The sequence below is a fragment of the Lepus europaeus genome, chromosome 20, assembly GCF_033115175.1.
Source record: "Lepus europaeus isolate LE1 chromosome 20, mLepTim1.pri, whole genome shotgun sequence".
NCBI classification, from domain to species: Eukaryota; Metazoa; Chordata; class Mammalia; order Lagomorpha; family Leporidae; genus Lepus; species Lepus europaeus.
This window is the reverse complement of record NC_084846.1, coordinates 37,307,863-37,324,703: the sequence shown is the minus strand read 5'-3', so window position 1 is coordinate 37,324,703 and position 16,841 is coordinate 37,307,863. Positions and strand designations below refer to the sequence as shown.

The 16,841-nt window shown below is 44.5% G+C and overlaps 1 protein-coding gene across 2 annotated transcripts in view; it reads right to left on the bottom strand.

Moving 5' to 3' along the window:
* NPSR1 (neuropeptide S receptor 1) overlaps positions 1-9,486 on the bottom strand; it is a 165,982-nt gene extending 156,496 nt beyond the window's left edge. For both annotated transcript variants that reach the window (XM_062179223.1, XM_062179224.1), the window contains exon 1: positions 9,340-9,486. In XM_062179223.1, the coding sequence (XP_062035207.1) occupies positions 9,340-9,486 (147 nt within the window). The remainder of the gene's footprint in view (positions 1-9,339) is intronic.
* Positions 9,487-16,841: the final 7,355 nt, after the last annotated feature.

The window sequence follows — 16,841 nt, the reverse complement described above, 5'->3', positions numbered from 1 at the left end:
CCATATAAGTGTTGAACCAGCTTATCAATTTGGACTCTCATTTAATTTTCCTTCTCTCTTTTCCAATCATATGAGGTTCCAACCTTCTATGGTCTCCCAAACCCCACATGTGATACAATGCGACATTCCACTGTTTCTTTTTTTCGAATCTCAGAGACACTTGTCTGACTGACCTCTCAACATTTACATGAGAGCATCATGATTGACATGATCGGCTTTCCTCCCCCATGTCTGTCTCTGCAATCTATACAGCCCTCTTCAGCCTGATTAATCTCGTGAGATCATGGAACTCTCAATATGTTTGCTAATAAAACTTCAAAGATTTCTTCTTGCCTACAATAAAAAAGTCCATATAATGTAATCTGATGGTCCACTCAGTTCTTTTTACCTCTCTTCCCCTTCAGCTCTCGACTTCAGTCTACTTATATTCAATACACAACACCTTGACTTTCTATGCAGGAACCCTTCATTTCTCTTTATATCTCTCACTGAGCGCCACCCTTTATCTAAATGACTACATCTTCTTCTCTTATACTTAACATTGGGTGCAATTTTTGATGAAATGCTTGTTTCCCCCAATATAGAGCTGCCTGTGGGCAAGATACCTGTTTTGTCCATTTCTGAATCCCCCAGTGCCTTCAGCATAACTTGGTCAAGCCTTCCTGTGATTCTCAACTTAGTTTGATAAAGGGATATCTATCCTTATTGGGAGGGAGAGAATATATTGTAAAAGAATGTATTCCATGTTACTATGCTGTGACATTTTTAGACATGATATTTAATCTGTTTTAAAATTTAAATTAAATTGAATAAGAGTAAGAAATATTTATATTTATCCATAGGTGTTAGGAATTTAAAGGCTGAAAATCATTCTAATTGTATTTCCTGACTTATCGCACTAGTTTTACTAGTTCCTTAATATAGTAGTCAATACGCTGGCTCCCCAGCACAGGGTACAGGGTCCAATGCAGAGAAAACAACTACATCCTCCCTATTCCCCAGGACAGCCTGCTGAAAGTGTGCAGAGGCAGCGACACGACTCGCAGGAGACGGCCTCATTGAGAATTCTACTAGACAGGCTGGGATTCACTCACTCCTTTGGAGCAGTTATGTCATCTACAAGTGGTACTCTCTGCCCTGTGTGCCCTGCAGTTCTGTGTGGCTGTGCTTTTATAATCAGGCATCAGAACCCATACATGGAGAGTGGAGATGGGAAGGCTGACATTGTGCTTTGCTCAATAACTGGGGATATCTTGGGGCTCACAGGTGCATGGTCCCAAAGCCTGGAAAGAACCTGGCAGCATGGGAAGGGGACAAAGGAGGCCTTAGGTGTTGTTTGCTTCGGGTCTGCAAGCCGGTCTGTGCATCCTCCACACCATGTCTTGCTCTAGTGTCAGGAATCCGCCACAATAATTGTGACACTTTAAAAATTCAAGCCCAGTGGCTGGTGAATATAGTGTTAGGCTCCACTCACCATAATCCATTTACATGAACTTATTGAGACCCTAGGAATAAAGTTACATTATAGATTCTTCCTTGATGTGCTCTTTGATTCAATAAAATGTGTACTGACAACTCCTCTTTGTGTCAGGCACTATACTAGAGGTAGTGGATGTAGAGGGATGTCCCTGAATGACTGACATATAGTGTCGTGTGTGTGTGTGTTTGTGTGTGTGTGTGAATGCATCTGTGTGTATTTGTGTATGTGCCAGCACATGTGTGCATCTGTATGTGTGCGCGTGTGTGGTGTAGGTGAACATACATGTCAAGAGATGAATCATGTTGCACAGAGACTGTGCATTGGGATCGTGACGATGCCAGGTGTTAAATGAACCTAAAGTCTTCTCAGAAGAGGGACAACTGAGCTTAGAGAGATGGCCAAAGGAAAAATGCATTTGTGAGAAGGTAAACAGAACCTTAGATCCTTGGAATACGGTGAGATATCCACTGCAAAGGGTGCAGGATGCAAGGAGAGGAGCAGGGAAAGGATGGGCTAGGAAAGGCCAGTAGACCTGACTGAAGAACCTGAGTTTCTTTCTGGAGAAGTCCAGCAGAGCTTTAGGCAATACATTATGTCTCCCATACTGGGGACATTTTCCAGGCTAACAGGATCAAGTTCAAGTTGTGTGTCACTGCAGGCCAAAGCTAAGAAGAGAAGGTTTGCATGTCCCTTTGCAGTCATTTATTCTGGAAGGCATAGTCCAAGGTGACCAGCTTGCAAGTGTCATGTGAGCACAAAAAAGCCTTCAGTGCATTCAACTTATTGGATTTAGATTTTTACTGTTGCAGAGCCAAATCCATCCTCAAATCATCTTAGAATCCTGTTTATTTTTACTTTTTCTTATCTTTTTTATTGATTTTTAAAATTATTTTTAAGGAGTTTTTACCTTAACTCCTCTCAGTCTTCATTTTTATATCTGGCTTTGAAAAAGTATGCTCTTTTAATTCCTTCCCCTAAAACTGATGGGAGGTTCAAATGTGATCATGTGAAATTATATAATAAACTGCAAAGTATTGGCAAGAGTAAGAAATCCATCATTCTTAGGCTGCCATCAATATTGCTTAAATGGGAAAATACAGATACTCATCATCCCTTACAGCTTCATCTCAAACCTTGAGTGATTTTGCCTGGAAAATCTTTTTGCCACAGTAGAGATGTGTTCTCCCTTTCTCTAGGCAGGGCATAATTTCCCACCTCTGCAAATAGCCCTTCGTGTAGTGGGCCATTAGCATTCCAGATAAAAGTTAGACATACTATCAGGACTACAAATTAAGAAGTGAAATCTTCCCTAAATAGCTATACCTTATTCTACATTTTTGTAGTCTAATTTAAAATACAAAGAAAGAGAAAAGAAACAGCTCAATTCCCTGCCATTATCTGAGGACCGGATGCACAGTGAAGCCCTCCTGAAGCTTTGGGCTAAGGTGGTCTCTCTAGAAGCTTATTCCATTTAGACAATGATGGCTCCTCAGTTCTCAGGGCACTGCCTTGGGAAAGAGTAAAAGCATAAATTCCTGGAAATATACTGGCTAATACAAAATGCTACTCTGGGCTGCTTGCTGTTCTTAAAGGCTTTATCACAACAACCCTCCAAAGCACACACAATATCAGTGTGTAAACCAAGGCACAAGTAGACGCAAACAACCAAAAGTCCCATAGCAAGATGGTGGAAGCCCCACGATTTGGCCCCAGCAGTCTGGCTCCAGAGCCTGGGCTCTAAGCTGCACAGCCCTGCGGCAATGATGGGGATTCCTTGGGAGCCTATGTTCACCCAGGAGTGACTAATATGGTTTCTGCAATCAGTTAAGAGACCCAGAGAGAAGCTGAGCTGTTACAGAAAAACAAAGCTGCACTTTTTGTCCACTTGAGTGCATACTTTGAAACATTCTACCCACTGTATCAACCGGAAATTATTTAAGGATGACACAGTGACATTTTGAAGCACTTGTAAATGTGCTTTGTCCCATTTCCTTGATAAAATCTCTCTTGGGCAGCTTGAGAGCTCTACCCTGCTGTCCTCAAAATATAATCTTGACTCTATCAATACAGACAGAGAGAAACCAGTCAGCACTGGGCTTTCAAATTCAGGGAATATCACAAATGGCTTGATGAGAAATGGCTTTTTCCATTGCAAGAGGATGTGTCTCTAGAGCTTGAAACTTGAAAACCCAGACTAGCAAGTTTGGAAGAACACTGTGTAGCCACTTTTCCCACAATAGAGAAGAGAAAGGAAACTGAGGGAGTGTGGAGGGGTAAATGGTAAAATAGTGGCATGGGATGTGGAGAGAGAGGTGCGGAAATGTAGACGCTAATGAGAGTGTGCTGTTTGCCTCCTTGCAAAGGTTAGCACAAAAAGGAAGGAAGAGAGAACGCTGCTGAATTTGGGGAGAGAAGTTTAGAAGGGTGCTGAGGCGCACTTGCTACATATTGACCTGGAAGGCAGCCCCCTGGACTGTGCCAGTTATCTTGAGGTGTGGATCATTGCAATGACAATGTAGGGGGAGAGAGAGAGAGAGAGAGAGAGAACCAGGGATAATCCCATGTGTTCTCTGCAGCACAGTCAGGTGGGGAGCTGCTCAGTCTTCCATGCCAAGTGAGGATGCAGAAATTGAACTGGGATTGAGAGGGAGGGGGCAGTTTATGACAAAGGGACATTGCTGCAGAAGGAAGTGGGGGGCTGATCGGAGCCAGATGGAGACTGGACAAGGGCCCCGAGCAAGCATGACCACTTCTGAGGACCAGACAGGACCCTTCATTTCAGCTGATGACAACTCGCCCAGAGCCCTCACTAGCTCTTGTTCCCTGTAACCCTTACCTCGCACAAAGCCACGGACCCTGGAGTTAGGAGCTGTCCCTGAGCCAGAGAGTATGAAATTCCTTTCTAGCCTGAAAACCTTGGCAATGACTATTTATTCCGAATTAACTGAGATTATGGTTCCTGCCATCAGATGTATTAGTGACACACTGAAGTAAATAGCTTGGAAATTGCATGCCCTCCCTGCCGAGCCAATGAGCAACATGTGCACCTTTGTCAGCTGCCTGGAGTGGCACTGGGCACACTGCCTGGGAGTCTACCCAGGGTGAGTGGCTGGGAAAGCAGTGTTAGGTTAGGGTGGCAGAAGTCAGCAGGAAGAAATCAGAACTTTAATAATTATTTAACTGAGCACAACCTGTAGTAATTCTCTTCAGAACAGATGCAGTACTCAACTGCAGAAACTCAAAAGCAAACGTTTTCAGTGGACCCAATTAGAAAAGGATAAAGAACACATGATGAAAAAAATGCATGATGTAAATGCAAGACCCCTCGTTACAAACTGCAGGGGATACATTAAAAGGTCAGGAAAAGGTGGGCTCCTGGATCTCAGGAGAGGCATCATTGACAAATTGTTCTGGGATCTAAGGCAGGAAGCAAGCCCAGGAGCATGGTCATGGAAGAAAATTGAAGTGGAGCAGCATGGATTTGGGGTGTTCAAAATGGAATTGGGGGCTGTTGTTAACAAGGGGCTCAGGCACGTCTGCAGGTGAACTCGTAAACTGGCCTGTCTTGTACATACTCGCCTGGGTGCCCAGAGCTGATGAACTGGGCCACACGGCTATTTCTGGAACAAAATTCATGAGTCTTTACACCAGCTTGTGGACGCATCTCCCTTGCTTCCTGGGACTGTACCCGGCCTCCTTCCTGTAAGAAAGCTTGATCTTTGCTGTGCCAATCGTAATGCCCCCCAAAACAAGAGCTGTCGTTAACAACCCTTCTTGTTTAGGCTAGGAAACCAGCCACCGCTTTGTAAAATCTCAGAGCACATTTTCAAGATTTGATGAATTCGGTGCCTCATGGTTTGCAATCCTTCTAAGCCACAGATACATGTAAGCTTTTCGTCGAGACTAGGTTGATCTTACATCCCTCCTCAGGCGTGATGAGCGAAGGGGAGGTTGAGAGGAATGGATGAGTGGGAAAAGAGGAGCTGACACAGCAGTCACAGAAAGGGAAAATGCTGGGTGCCCATCGGGTAGAACAAGGTCTTGGGAATGCGTAGCCAACCTAAATGTGGCAAAAACAAGCACAGCACACTTAAGAGTCTTAAAAGAAGCTCTTGCTCAGGCTTAGAGTGAGATAATTGGGATACGGGTTGAGCTGAAATTTGCTTTTGTTGTCTAAGTGGAAGAAGGGTATGTTAAGAAAATTAACAGTAAGACAGTATGGCAGGGAGGGTGTACAAACAAAGGAAACGAACTGTGTCCAATCACCAATGCACTTAGAAGCCATCATTTACATATAAAACATAGTTAGGCTAATTGCATATTATTTGTAACTACCAGCTGAAGGAGGTTCCAGGAAAGATCCTCATTAGACAACATTCAGCAATCTTGGGTCGTGTTTCTCACCTCACCTAAGAGTGATAAAACTGAGTTTCATTTGCATGATTTTATAATTTAGGTAATTTACTTGTTCAGACAGGTCTCCCTCCCAGTTACTTTTAATTAGGTTTCTCATCACTAAGTGTGCAGGGTTCAGCAAACATTGCTAGCAAGTTCTCTCGCAAAATTAAGGGCTTTTGTGCATCTTTGTCTTTGAATGGCCTTGTATCTAGGTGCCCCATACACTTTCTGAAGAGCCAGGTCTCACCTTCCTTGAAACTTCTGTTGGATCTGAGAAACCCTTGGGGTTCCCTAATGCTGTGGCCTGCAAACTAAGGAGGTGAGCTCAGCGGAACCCTGACCACACAAGAAACAGGCACACGCCAAGTAAAGCAGGGCTTGTGCTGAGAACCTAGAGCCCAGGCCACATAGGGTTAGTCACACAAAGCCCAGGATCAAGAAGAGGGGAGGGGAATTCACCTCTGATCTTCCTGCAGATCTCCAACAAGCCCCACGGTGGTTAGGACAGCTGAGTGGGTTAGTGTGGTGAGAGCAGAACCAAGCACGTGGGGTAGACATGGGAGGAAGGAAAGGGCTTGAAGTCTGTCAAAGAAGGACCAGTAAGCTCTAGGCTGGGATGCCTTGTCTGCTGCTGGGAGAGCTTTGGGGCACAGAGAGGAGGGGCTTGAGTGCTGGGTAGCAGACTAAGTTAGAAGCCCAGGGATGTGACCAGACAGGGCTGCAACACTGTGGGTGTGAATCCTCAGGGCTAAACCAGGTACTGGGTGCCAGCCAGTGGCACACAACTGGTTCCATACCCCTCCCACTGTGTCCATAGCTTACCGTGGTCCCATTTTCTTAGAAACAGGCTAGGGATGAGCTGAACGTGCCTGGCGAGCAGAACATGCCTGGCGAGCAGGCTCTCAGTGCATACAGCTGGAAGAGACCAGGCAGAAGGGACTGATGGGCAGAATCCTGATCAATAAGACTCCCGCCTCTGTCATGGAGAAAGCAAACTTTCTTTCCCTGTTCTGACAGAAATGTCGGTGTGTGGCAGAAGAATACCACTGCACTTGGTTAAGCGGTGATGTTTATTGAGTTTGCCTAGCCTGGTGCTGGGGCCTTGAGAGTGTATGAAACAAACAGGAGGCATTCCTTTCTGCCAAGGTGCTTATGTCTCTAACACATCCACCCCAAACACAATGGAACCGCAGTTTTAGACAGTGATGCACTAAGTGGCAAGGAAAGAGGTACAGCTCATGACACTAAAGAAATTCAGAGGAGGGAAGAAGCAAGAAGGGCTTCAGGGAGGAAGCAATCCAAGCTGAGCATTAAAGAATGCGTAGAATTTAGACACACATCGGTGAAGACGGAAGGCGGGTCCAGACGGAGAGACACACTGTAGGTGTGAGAATTAAATGAGATACTTCGCAGAGGTCACTAAAGCCAGCTCTGACACCAAGACAGGTCACAGTGAAGCCGATGCACAGCTTTTGCTATTTTTGTTGTTTCTGCTACTTCTCCTGCTGTGGCCATTTTTTTTTTAATTTTTCTGCTACTTTCTGCAAAAGTCACGGAGATTACAGGACACCCTTGGGCGCTAGTAGAGAGGGCACAGTTTTGGTTTTCTCCTTCAGAGGTAAGCGGGATGAAAGGAGTTACTGTGAGCAGGGCTTCACATCAGATCCTCCTGTATCATCAGTGTATCAGAACTGAGTGTGCTCCAGGAAGCCCAGGGGAAAAAATCATGCCAAGAAATGCCAGCCAGACTCCCACAAACACCGCCCCCCACCGCCCCTGACTTCCGTGTCACTCGGAATCACTGAATCCTCTCTCCAAAGACGAAGTGAAACATTCTAAGCTCCCGGCCAGACATAATTCCCTTCTTTCTGATTTTCTGTGTATTGCCATGGTCCAATTGTTTTTCCCACCAACAGCTCAGCAGCAATGAGAGGCAGAGGGCGCGCTCCCACGTGGGGCTGCGATGGTGTTGCCAGGACAGAGTACAAACACCGCATGAGAGCGGCAGGGATTTGTTCCTGTATTCAAAACATCCCCTCAGGTGCTACATTCAAAAAAAGGGCAAATGAAATTTCAGCCGGGAGTGCTTATTGCCTGAGTCTCGGAACAACTGCCTTATTGCTGATGATTATCTCCTTTGCAAGGGGCAGTCTCTCTTCATTCTGTTTGCTGTCATGTTCTATAAATATCAAAGGCTACAGAGGCAGCGTCAGAGAGGAGTCAGTTGCTTCCTGGGTGCACAAAGCTTGCAAACGTAGACTTTCTGGATCTGCAGGCTGCTTTCAAACAGGGAGTTGTTCAGGCAACGGTAACTCCAATTGCACCTTGTGTGCTACACGGCAGAGCTGAGCAGCCAGGCTGTGTGTGTGCATGCAGTGGGAGGGGACTCTGCAGCCCGTGGAAGTGATGTGTTCAGGCTGTGCCGTGCTACAGGATCTCTGAGTCCTGAGTGTGAAGCCGCCTTGGGGAGAGCTCCCTGCACAAAGTTTTGTTCTGAGCTATTGCAAAGGAGCGAACCTCCAGTCCAGAGGTGGATGTTACAGTGATTTTACCTTATCATGTAAAACCTAAATCATTTCAGGAACATCAAGAGGTTAAAAAAAGAAAAAAAGAGCAACAACTAGAATTTCCCTTGAGTATCTTCTTGTTTTGTGTATAGGATCAGTTTGAGACCTGTTAATTACCTTTACGACTACACATGCCGTGTAACAGCATGGGAAACAACTCGACAAGACAGCACTCCGACCCAAGAAGCACAAACTGCTGTTTTCCAGGTGCCTGGTATGTGCCTGTTCACAATGTCTTGCTTTACAAAAAGGAACAGTAGTAGCTTAATGAGGATTATTTTCGCAAAGTGGCTCTTAGATCCTGTGACGGTGAAACTCTGCAAACCAATTCTTTTATTTGTTTCAGGAGGCAACTTGTTGCAAACAGGCGCACCACTGGCTATAGTCAAAGGATCTATTTCTCACTGGTGTTTAATGAAATGGATCATCAAAGAAAGTGTGGTCCTTGCTGCCTTCCTCAGTGCCGTCTCTCACTGCATCAGGCACTGCCCGGGATGTGGGCTTTTCCTGTCTCTGATGTTCCTAGCAAAATGCCCCCAGCTCTAACTTCTACCAGACACAGACATTTCAAGTCTTGCTGTGGGATTAGCTAAACGTGCTTTTGCCTAAGGAAAGGGAGAAAGTAAAAAATCATCCACTCATAAATGATACTTGTGAGTCACACATTTGCAGAACCAATAGCAGCAAAAACATACCGTATATTCATAGGAAACTACAATATAGATCGTTACACACTGAAGAAGTTGTTGCTGTAGCCCCCCCACATTGTTATTTTTCTTTTTTTAATCCTTTTTAGCACAGAAACAAAGACACCCATGCACAATATGATATGTTAGCCCCCCTTAAGTTCTTCTGTCTTATCGCTTAAAGTCAGCGTGGCAGGCAAGGACTTACCTTAAAGGAGTAGTAGAAGGAGCCCCACTCCTCCCCTTCCACCACTTCGGTGAAAGTCTCTGTTTCTGTGCAAGTGGCCAGGGAAGAGCCTTGGGTCAGCGTGCTCTGGGTGGAAGGGGCGCTGCCCTCTGTGTGGTTGGCTGGCATGGCTCCGGCGGGGTTCAGCCTCCTGTCCCCACGCCTGCAGCAAGCAAGGGAGTCCAGCTCACCTCCCAAGAGCTGGGCAGCAGCTGCAGCTCGCCACCTCCTCTGCCTCCCGAGGCTTCTGGCTGGAGCTCGGCTGAGCAGAGGCACAGAGCCCTCCCTGAACCCACCTCGCTGAAGAGCTCTGCTTGACAACAGGGAGCATCCTCCAGCTCGCTCTCCTTGATGCTTGTGATCCGGTAGTCAGCAAAGCACTCCTTCCCCCGCAGCCCCTCCCAGGGTAGGTTGGGGGCCCCTCATAGATTCCCACATACTTCCAAGGACAGGCCTATCGCCCAGTTGCGTTTCCAAACTTCGCTGTGGAATCTCACTTGTGCCCTGCTTATAAATACAGGAATTTGGATTAATCAGCGGGTCCACTCGTGGAGGTCATATTTGCACTTGTGAAATCAAATCATAATTATGCATTTATTTCGGCTGAGCTTGCTTTGTGACCTCCAGTTCTCACCCTGCCCTTGGCTTAGCAGTGTGTACATTATTGTAGTAAATGTAGCCAAATGGTACATTGGCCCAAAGGGTCTTCAAAAAGTCCATGGAAATGTGTATTATTGAAAAAAAAAAAAAAGCCATACAAGGATTTCTTTTTTTCTTTTTCTTTCTTTTTTGACAGGCAGAGTAAGACAGAAAGAGAGAGACAGAGAGAAAGGTCTTCCTTCCATTGGTTCACCCACCAAATGGCTGCTACGGCCGGCATGCTGCGCCGATCCAAAGCCAGGAGCCAGGAGCCAGGTGCTTCCTCTTGGTCTCCCATGAAGATGCAGGGCCCAAGCACCTGGGCCATCCTCCACTGCCTTCCCGGGCCACAGCAGAGAGCTGGACTGGAAGAGGAGCATCCGGGACAGAATCCAGTGCCCCAACTGGGACTAGAACTCCGCCGCAGGCGGAGGATTAGCCAAGTGAGCCGTGGCGCCGGCCCATACAAGGATTTCAAACATTTAGCACCAAAAATAAACTTGTCTTTTAATTCCATTTTTTAATGAACTTTTTGAAGTGTCCACACACTTGACACCTGTGGTACTATCGAAGCGAGTGAGGCCGATGTCTGCCTATAAGTTGGGACTTCCTGCTGTGGCTGGGAAGTGCCCAGGAAGACTTCAGGGCTCAGGTGTGTTTGCCTCAGCTCCTGCCAAGGCCCCGTGCTGTGGGTGAGCTCAGAAAGGAGGTAAGGGCATCACCCTTGGTACTCTGGAGAGGGGTAGGCAAGGATAGTAGCAGCTGCTCCTACTTTACAAAAGAAGACCCCGAGAGATGCATTTACATGTTCTTTCCTTTGGTTTCCAAAACAGCTCTCTAAGGTAGGTGGGGAAAGCATCCTGATGTTCTGCTTCTTCGCTACAAGAGACTGCTCCAAGATAGGGTGTGAGCTGCCCGAGGTCCCACAGCTGGTGATGGAAATGGGCTGATGACCATGTCTTCAGGAATTCCAAGAGTGAAGTGCTTTTCTTGTAGCATAGACTGATCTGCATGGAGTTAACATAAATACGGGTAGCGGGCCAGATATAAAACCGTAGGAACCAGGTTGCTTGTGTTGCTGCCAGGCATCATCCCCAGCGATGCACACTGAAAACACAGTGAAGCCACTCATTTGTGGTATCTTGTTTAAGAGGGAGCTTGTTTAGTGACCATCACTAAACACCGTGGCACCCATGAAATCACATGGGCAAGTGTTAGCATAATCACACCCAACCCCAGGTGGGAACAGTGAGAGTGATGGGAAGACATTACATCCACGCTGACAGCAGCAAACAGGAGAACAGAAGACTGGTGGAGCTGTGGGCTCTAAAGGCAAAGACCAAAAGAGGACAACAATCCAATAGCAAAGTGAGCAAAGGAAATTGCAACAGGCAAGTCAACATGGACAAACTAGTAAAGAAAAGCAACTTAAAACAAGAACTTTTCCCTATTCACATGGGGAAACTAAGGCATGGCAACCCCTAAGTGTTGACGAGATTGAGGAAAAAAATGTATATGCTTTTAAAAATATACATATTTGGGGGCCGGCGCTGTGGTGTAGCTGGTAAAGCTGCCACCTGCAGTGCTGGCATCCCATATGGGCACCGGTTCAAGACCTGGCTGGTCCACTTCTGATCCAGCTCTCTGCTATGGCCTGGGAAAGCAGTAGAAGATGGCCCAAGTCCTTGGGCCCCTGCACCTGTGTGGGAGACCCAGAGGAAGCTCCTGACACCTGGCTTCGGATCAGCGAAGCTCCAGCCATTGTGGCCAATTGGGAAGTGAACCAGCAGATGGAAGACCTCGCTCTCTGCCTCTGCCTCTCCTTCTCTCTCTGTGTAACTCTGACTTTCAAATAAATAAATAAATAAATCTTTTTTTTTTAAAGAAACATATCAAAGCAACCTACATATTCATGGTGATAAAAATCAATGACATATTCCAAAGAGGAAACTACCACATACCTATCCACTAAGTAAATAAATTTTCATGTCATCATACTATGAAATACCATAGAGCAACAAGAAAAAAATGACTGGTGGGCAAAAATAACACTATAGATGAAATCCATAAACTTACTATTAAGCAAAATAACAAGTACGCGTGTTTTCTTTTATATGAAGTATAACTACAAGTGTGTACTTACGTAATAGAATATTATGCAGAAGGTACAAGCTACAGAATTCTAGACAGTGTGAAATTGCCCCAAGAATCAATGAACAGACCACTGCAGCAGAAGGGACACTCTAGTGAGACAGATACAACACTTTTACGTAACCACATGCATGTGATCCCATGCATCCTATTATGTTTGCCTCATTCTGTTGGTTAGGAGCAACTCACAGGTGTGCCTGTGGTGTAGCAGAGAAGAACCCACCCCAATTCTCAGTTAAGGAAACTAAGGCTTGGAGAGTTGGAGTAGCTTGCCTGCCTGCCTTCCTTTTTTAAGATTTATTTATTTGAAAGGCAGAGTCAGAGAGTGAACGAGATATTTTCCATCTGCTGGTTTATTCCCCAAATGGCTACAATGGCTGGAGCTGGCACGATCTGAAGCTATGAACCAGGAGCTTCTTCTGGGTCTTCCACGTGGGTGCAGGGCCCCAAGCACTTAGACCACCTTCTGCTGCTTTCCCAGGCACATTAACAGGGAGATGGATTGGAAGTTTAGCAGCCGGGACTTGAACCAGTGCCAATATGGGATGTCGGCACTGCAGGCAATAGCTTAACCCTCTATGCCACAGTGCTGGCCCCTTGAGTAGCCTTCTTAGCTTCACACAAGTTCCTGATATATTTTGAATCTTAACCTAGGGCTCTGTCTCTAGAGCTCATTCTGTGCACTAATATACAATAGAAATATCAGTGAGGACAATACTGCTGCCCTGCTACCAAGTGGACAATGAATTTTGGTCACTGGATAATCAAGACACTTTGGAAGTAACTGGACTTCAAGGTTGTGCGGCTGAGCCATCTGCTGGAAACATCATGAACATATCGATTCCACTGATTGGATGGATTTGTCCTTCAACCTGTACTCTAAGAAATAGCGAAGGTTACCTTGCTTCTTTAGGAAACAAAACTATCCAAATTTGGTTTTCTCTTGGCCTCAGATTTCTTACAGTAAATGACCATGTGTCCACTTCAGCTTTTGAGAGGATGGCCTTTTCGGGTCAGCATCCACTAGCATTCTGCTCTGGATTTGGGGCCTGTCCATGTCTGCACCTGGGTCTGTGAAGAGCTCAGAGTTGATTTAAGTGCCATGAAGATAAGCACAGGGTGAGGGTTACTACACATGAAGGTGGCAGTGGCGGCCAAAGCACAGACGCCACCGGTCCACTGGGTAAGATGTGTGCTCTTACTTAGGCACCTGATTACATGGTTTTCAAGCACGAATAAAAAGAAATTCCATCATAAAAACATAAGCAAGTCACAGGTGTGTCCCTACGTGAGAGGCAGGGTCACGTACAGGTGTGAATTCTGGAGTCAAGTGTCATGGACTGGCTTAAAGTCTACCCTCCACACTCCCCCCAGTGCTCGTGACTGAGAGGGAAGCATATGAAATGGGCCAGGATGGAGTGGAGCTGAACATCTAAGGAACACCAACTGAAAATGCTGAGTTTACTTCTATAAGTAAATCATCAGAGAGAAAATAGCTAAATCGGGGCCACCGTTGTGTCCCACCATGGTAGGCCACCACCTGCACATATGGTGTCACATACAGGCATCAGTTTATGTCCTGGCTGCTCCACTTCTGATCCAGCTCCCTGCAAATGGTCTGGAAATAGCAGCAGAAGATGGTCCAAGTGCTTGGGCCCCTGCACCCACATGGCAGACCCGGATGAAGCTCCTGGCTCCTGGTCTTGAACTGGCTCAGCCCTGTCCATTGCAGACAGCTGTGTAGTGAAACAGTGGATGGAAGATCTCGCTCTCTCACTGTCTCTCCCTCTCTCTGTTACTCTGATTTTCAAATAAATAAATCTTTAAAAAGAAACTCTGAATAGATGTTTTGAATGGCAGAAAAATAATGAGCTAAAAGACAGGTGAAAAGCTCTCAGAAGACATTGAAAGTGATAAGTATGACAAAATAGAAAAATCGTTAAGGAATATGTACAATACAAAATGTGTGAACATCCACATAATGAGTGCCAGTGGGAGAGTTAAAAATAATTGGAAAGAATTGGAAAATAAGATTTATGAAATAATTTCATGTGTAATTCATAAGAATTCTTTAAATATAGGGATTTAAAGTTATTAGGATTATATTTAACTAAAGATATTAAATACTATAAAATCACTGTTGAGAGAAATGAATAAAGACATGAGAAAATAGAGAAGTACCAGCAGGAGCTGCAGGATGCACTACTGTTCAGATGTCAATTATTTGCAAATAGATTATAGATTTAATGAAATTCAGTCATAATAAAATCAAGATTCTGAATATAAATTGATAAGGTGATACAAAAATTTATATAGAAGTGCAATGAATCTATACCATGTGAGATACTCTTAGAAATGAAGAATGACATTGGAAAACTTAAACTACTTGACTTCAAGATTTTCTATGCTAGACCATTTGAAAATGTCATAACGATTGATGACTAGACTATTGCAACAAAACACTTCATATGTGCAGAAATAGAGTGCTTCTTAAATAAGTGTCTGATTTTTGACAAGGGAAATAAAATGTCTTTTGAATAAATAGGGCCAAACATCTGAATATCCAAATAAAAAGGAAAATGAACCTCAGCCCATGTCTCACACTGCAAAAAAAAATTCTCCCTGTATGCATCCTAGACTGAGAACCATAAAGCTGTAGAAAAAAATCACAAGACACTATTTTCACTACTTGCTTGTCTGATGTTCCTCAAACCCGATATAGAAAGCAATAATCAGGGAAGAAAACTGATAAATTAGACTTCTATTAAAATTAAGTATATGCCATCAAATTACATTTGAAAATGTCTTCTTTTGGAAAAGAAATTAAAGTATATAGGCAATGTTTAGAGAAATTATTTGTAAAAATAAATGAAGATACTTCAAAAATTTCATAGAAATGACTATGCATGGATTATGAAAAAACTATGCATGGATTTCAATTTTTTTTTGCACCAAGATGAACTTATCTTTCTGTTCACATTCTCTATGGAGACAAAAGTCTGGAATCAAAAATATGCCAATAACATTAATAAAAAGACACAACAATTAAAATGGAGAGATTTATACAGGCAACCCACAGAGGCTAGTGTGAAGAAGTATTCATACAGTTCATTATCAGTGTGAGAAGTCAGATGGGTTAATAGGGAGTCAGGGGATCCCAATGGAATCTGGGGTGTAAAATATTTGCTTCCTTCCCCAAAACATTATCCTTAGAAGAACAAACAGGCTGCACTCTTTCCTTCAGAATCTCCAAATTTACCATGAGAAAAGCAAGGGAGCTCACAGATTATTGTAAAAACAAGTTACCTATCCCACCCTTCGCAGGACAGACAGGATGGAGAATTGTAAATGAGGTCTTTTTTTTTTTTAAATTTTTTTGCCAGGCAGAGCTGGACAGTGAGAGAGAGAGAGACAGAGAGAGTTATAGACAGTGAGAGAGAGAGAGAGAGAGAGAGAGAGAGAGAGAGAGAGAGAGAGAGAAAGGTCTTCCTTCCATTGATTCACTACGGCCGGCGCTGCGCCGATCCGAAGCTAGTTGCTGGGTACTTCCTCCTGGTCTCCCATGCGGGTGCAGGGACCCAAGCACTTGGGCCATCCTCCTCTGCCTTCCCGGCCACAGCAGAGAGCTGACCTGGAAGAGGAGCAACCGGGACTAGTACCCAGTGCCCCAACCGGGGTGCCGGTGCCGCGGGCGGAGGATTAGCCAAGTGAGCCGCGGCGTCGGCCATAAATGAGGTCTTTGGATGGTTTTTGTCCCACCTGGTAACTGAATGCCAATCTGATTGTCAAGCTTTTTTTTTTTCCCCTTCGAAAAATTGCACTTAAAAAGCCCACTGCCACCAGTCCCTTTGGGTTTTTCCTCTCTTAGACGCCCCTCTTCCAAGCTGCTCTGGCTGGAGGACTTTGACTCTAATAAATACTTTGAAATCTTTTTGCCATCCTCTTGGAAATTCTTTCATGTGAGACAAAGGTAACAATAATTTCTCTGCCTTAGTTTTCCTGTAACATCAGGGAGGTGGACAGTAGACGCCACTGCATACTCATCAGAATGACTAAAGCACCAGAAGCTGGTGAGGATGTAGAGCAAATGGAACTCTGGCATGATGCTGGTAGAAGGAGAAAAGGAATAGTGCACCATGCAGTGGAGAGTTCTGGACATTTACTGCACAATGGACATGAGTTACTCTGTGACCCAATACAGCTATGCCCAGGCTTTTCATATGTCCACAAAAAGACTTGTCAAAGAATGTGTATCACAGTTTTATTCATAATAGCCCAAAACTGTAAAGATTCCATGTGTTCATCTGCAGGAAAATGAGTAAATAAATCAGAATATAGTCATACAATGGAATACTTCCCAGCAGCAACAAGAAATAAAGTGATAATACATACAGCAACATGGGTTAATTTCAAAATCATTATGCTAAATTAAATATTATAAAAATGAATACATCTTATATGATTTAATTATCTTAAGGCTTAGAATAAGCAAAACTAATCTATGACAGACCATTTAGAACACTGGGTGCGTCTATGGGCATTGGTTGGAAATGGTACAAAGACACTTTCTGTGGTGCTGGTTAATGTTCTGTATCTTGATCAGGGTCTATACAGCTGTGTGCATCTGTCAAAATTCACTGAATAATGCAATTAAGATTTGTGTATCTTATTACGTATAATTAAAAACATTCAAC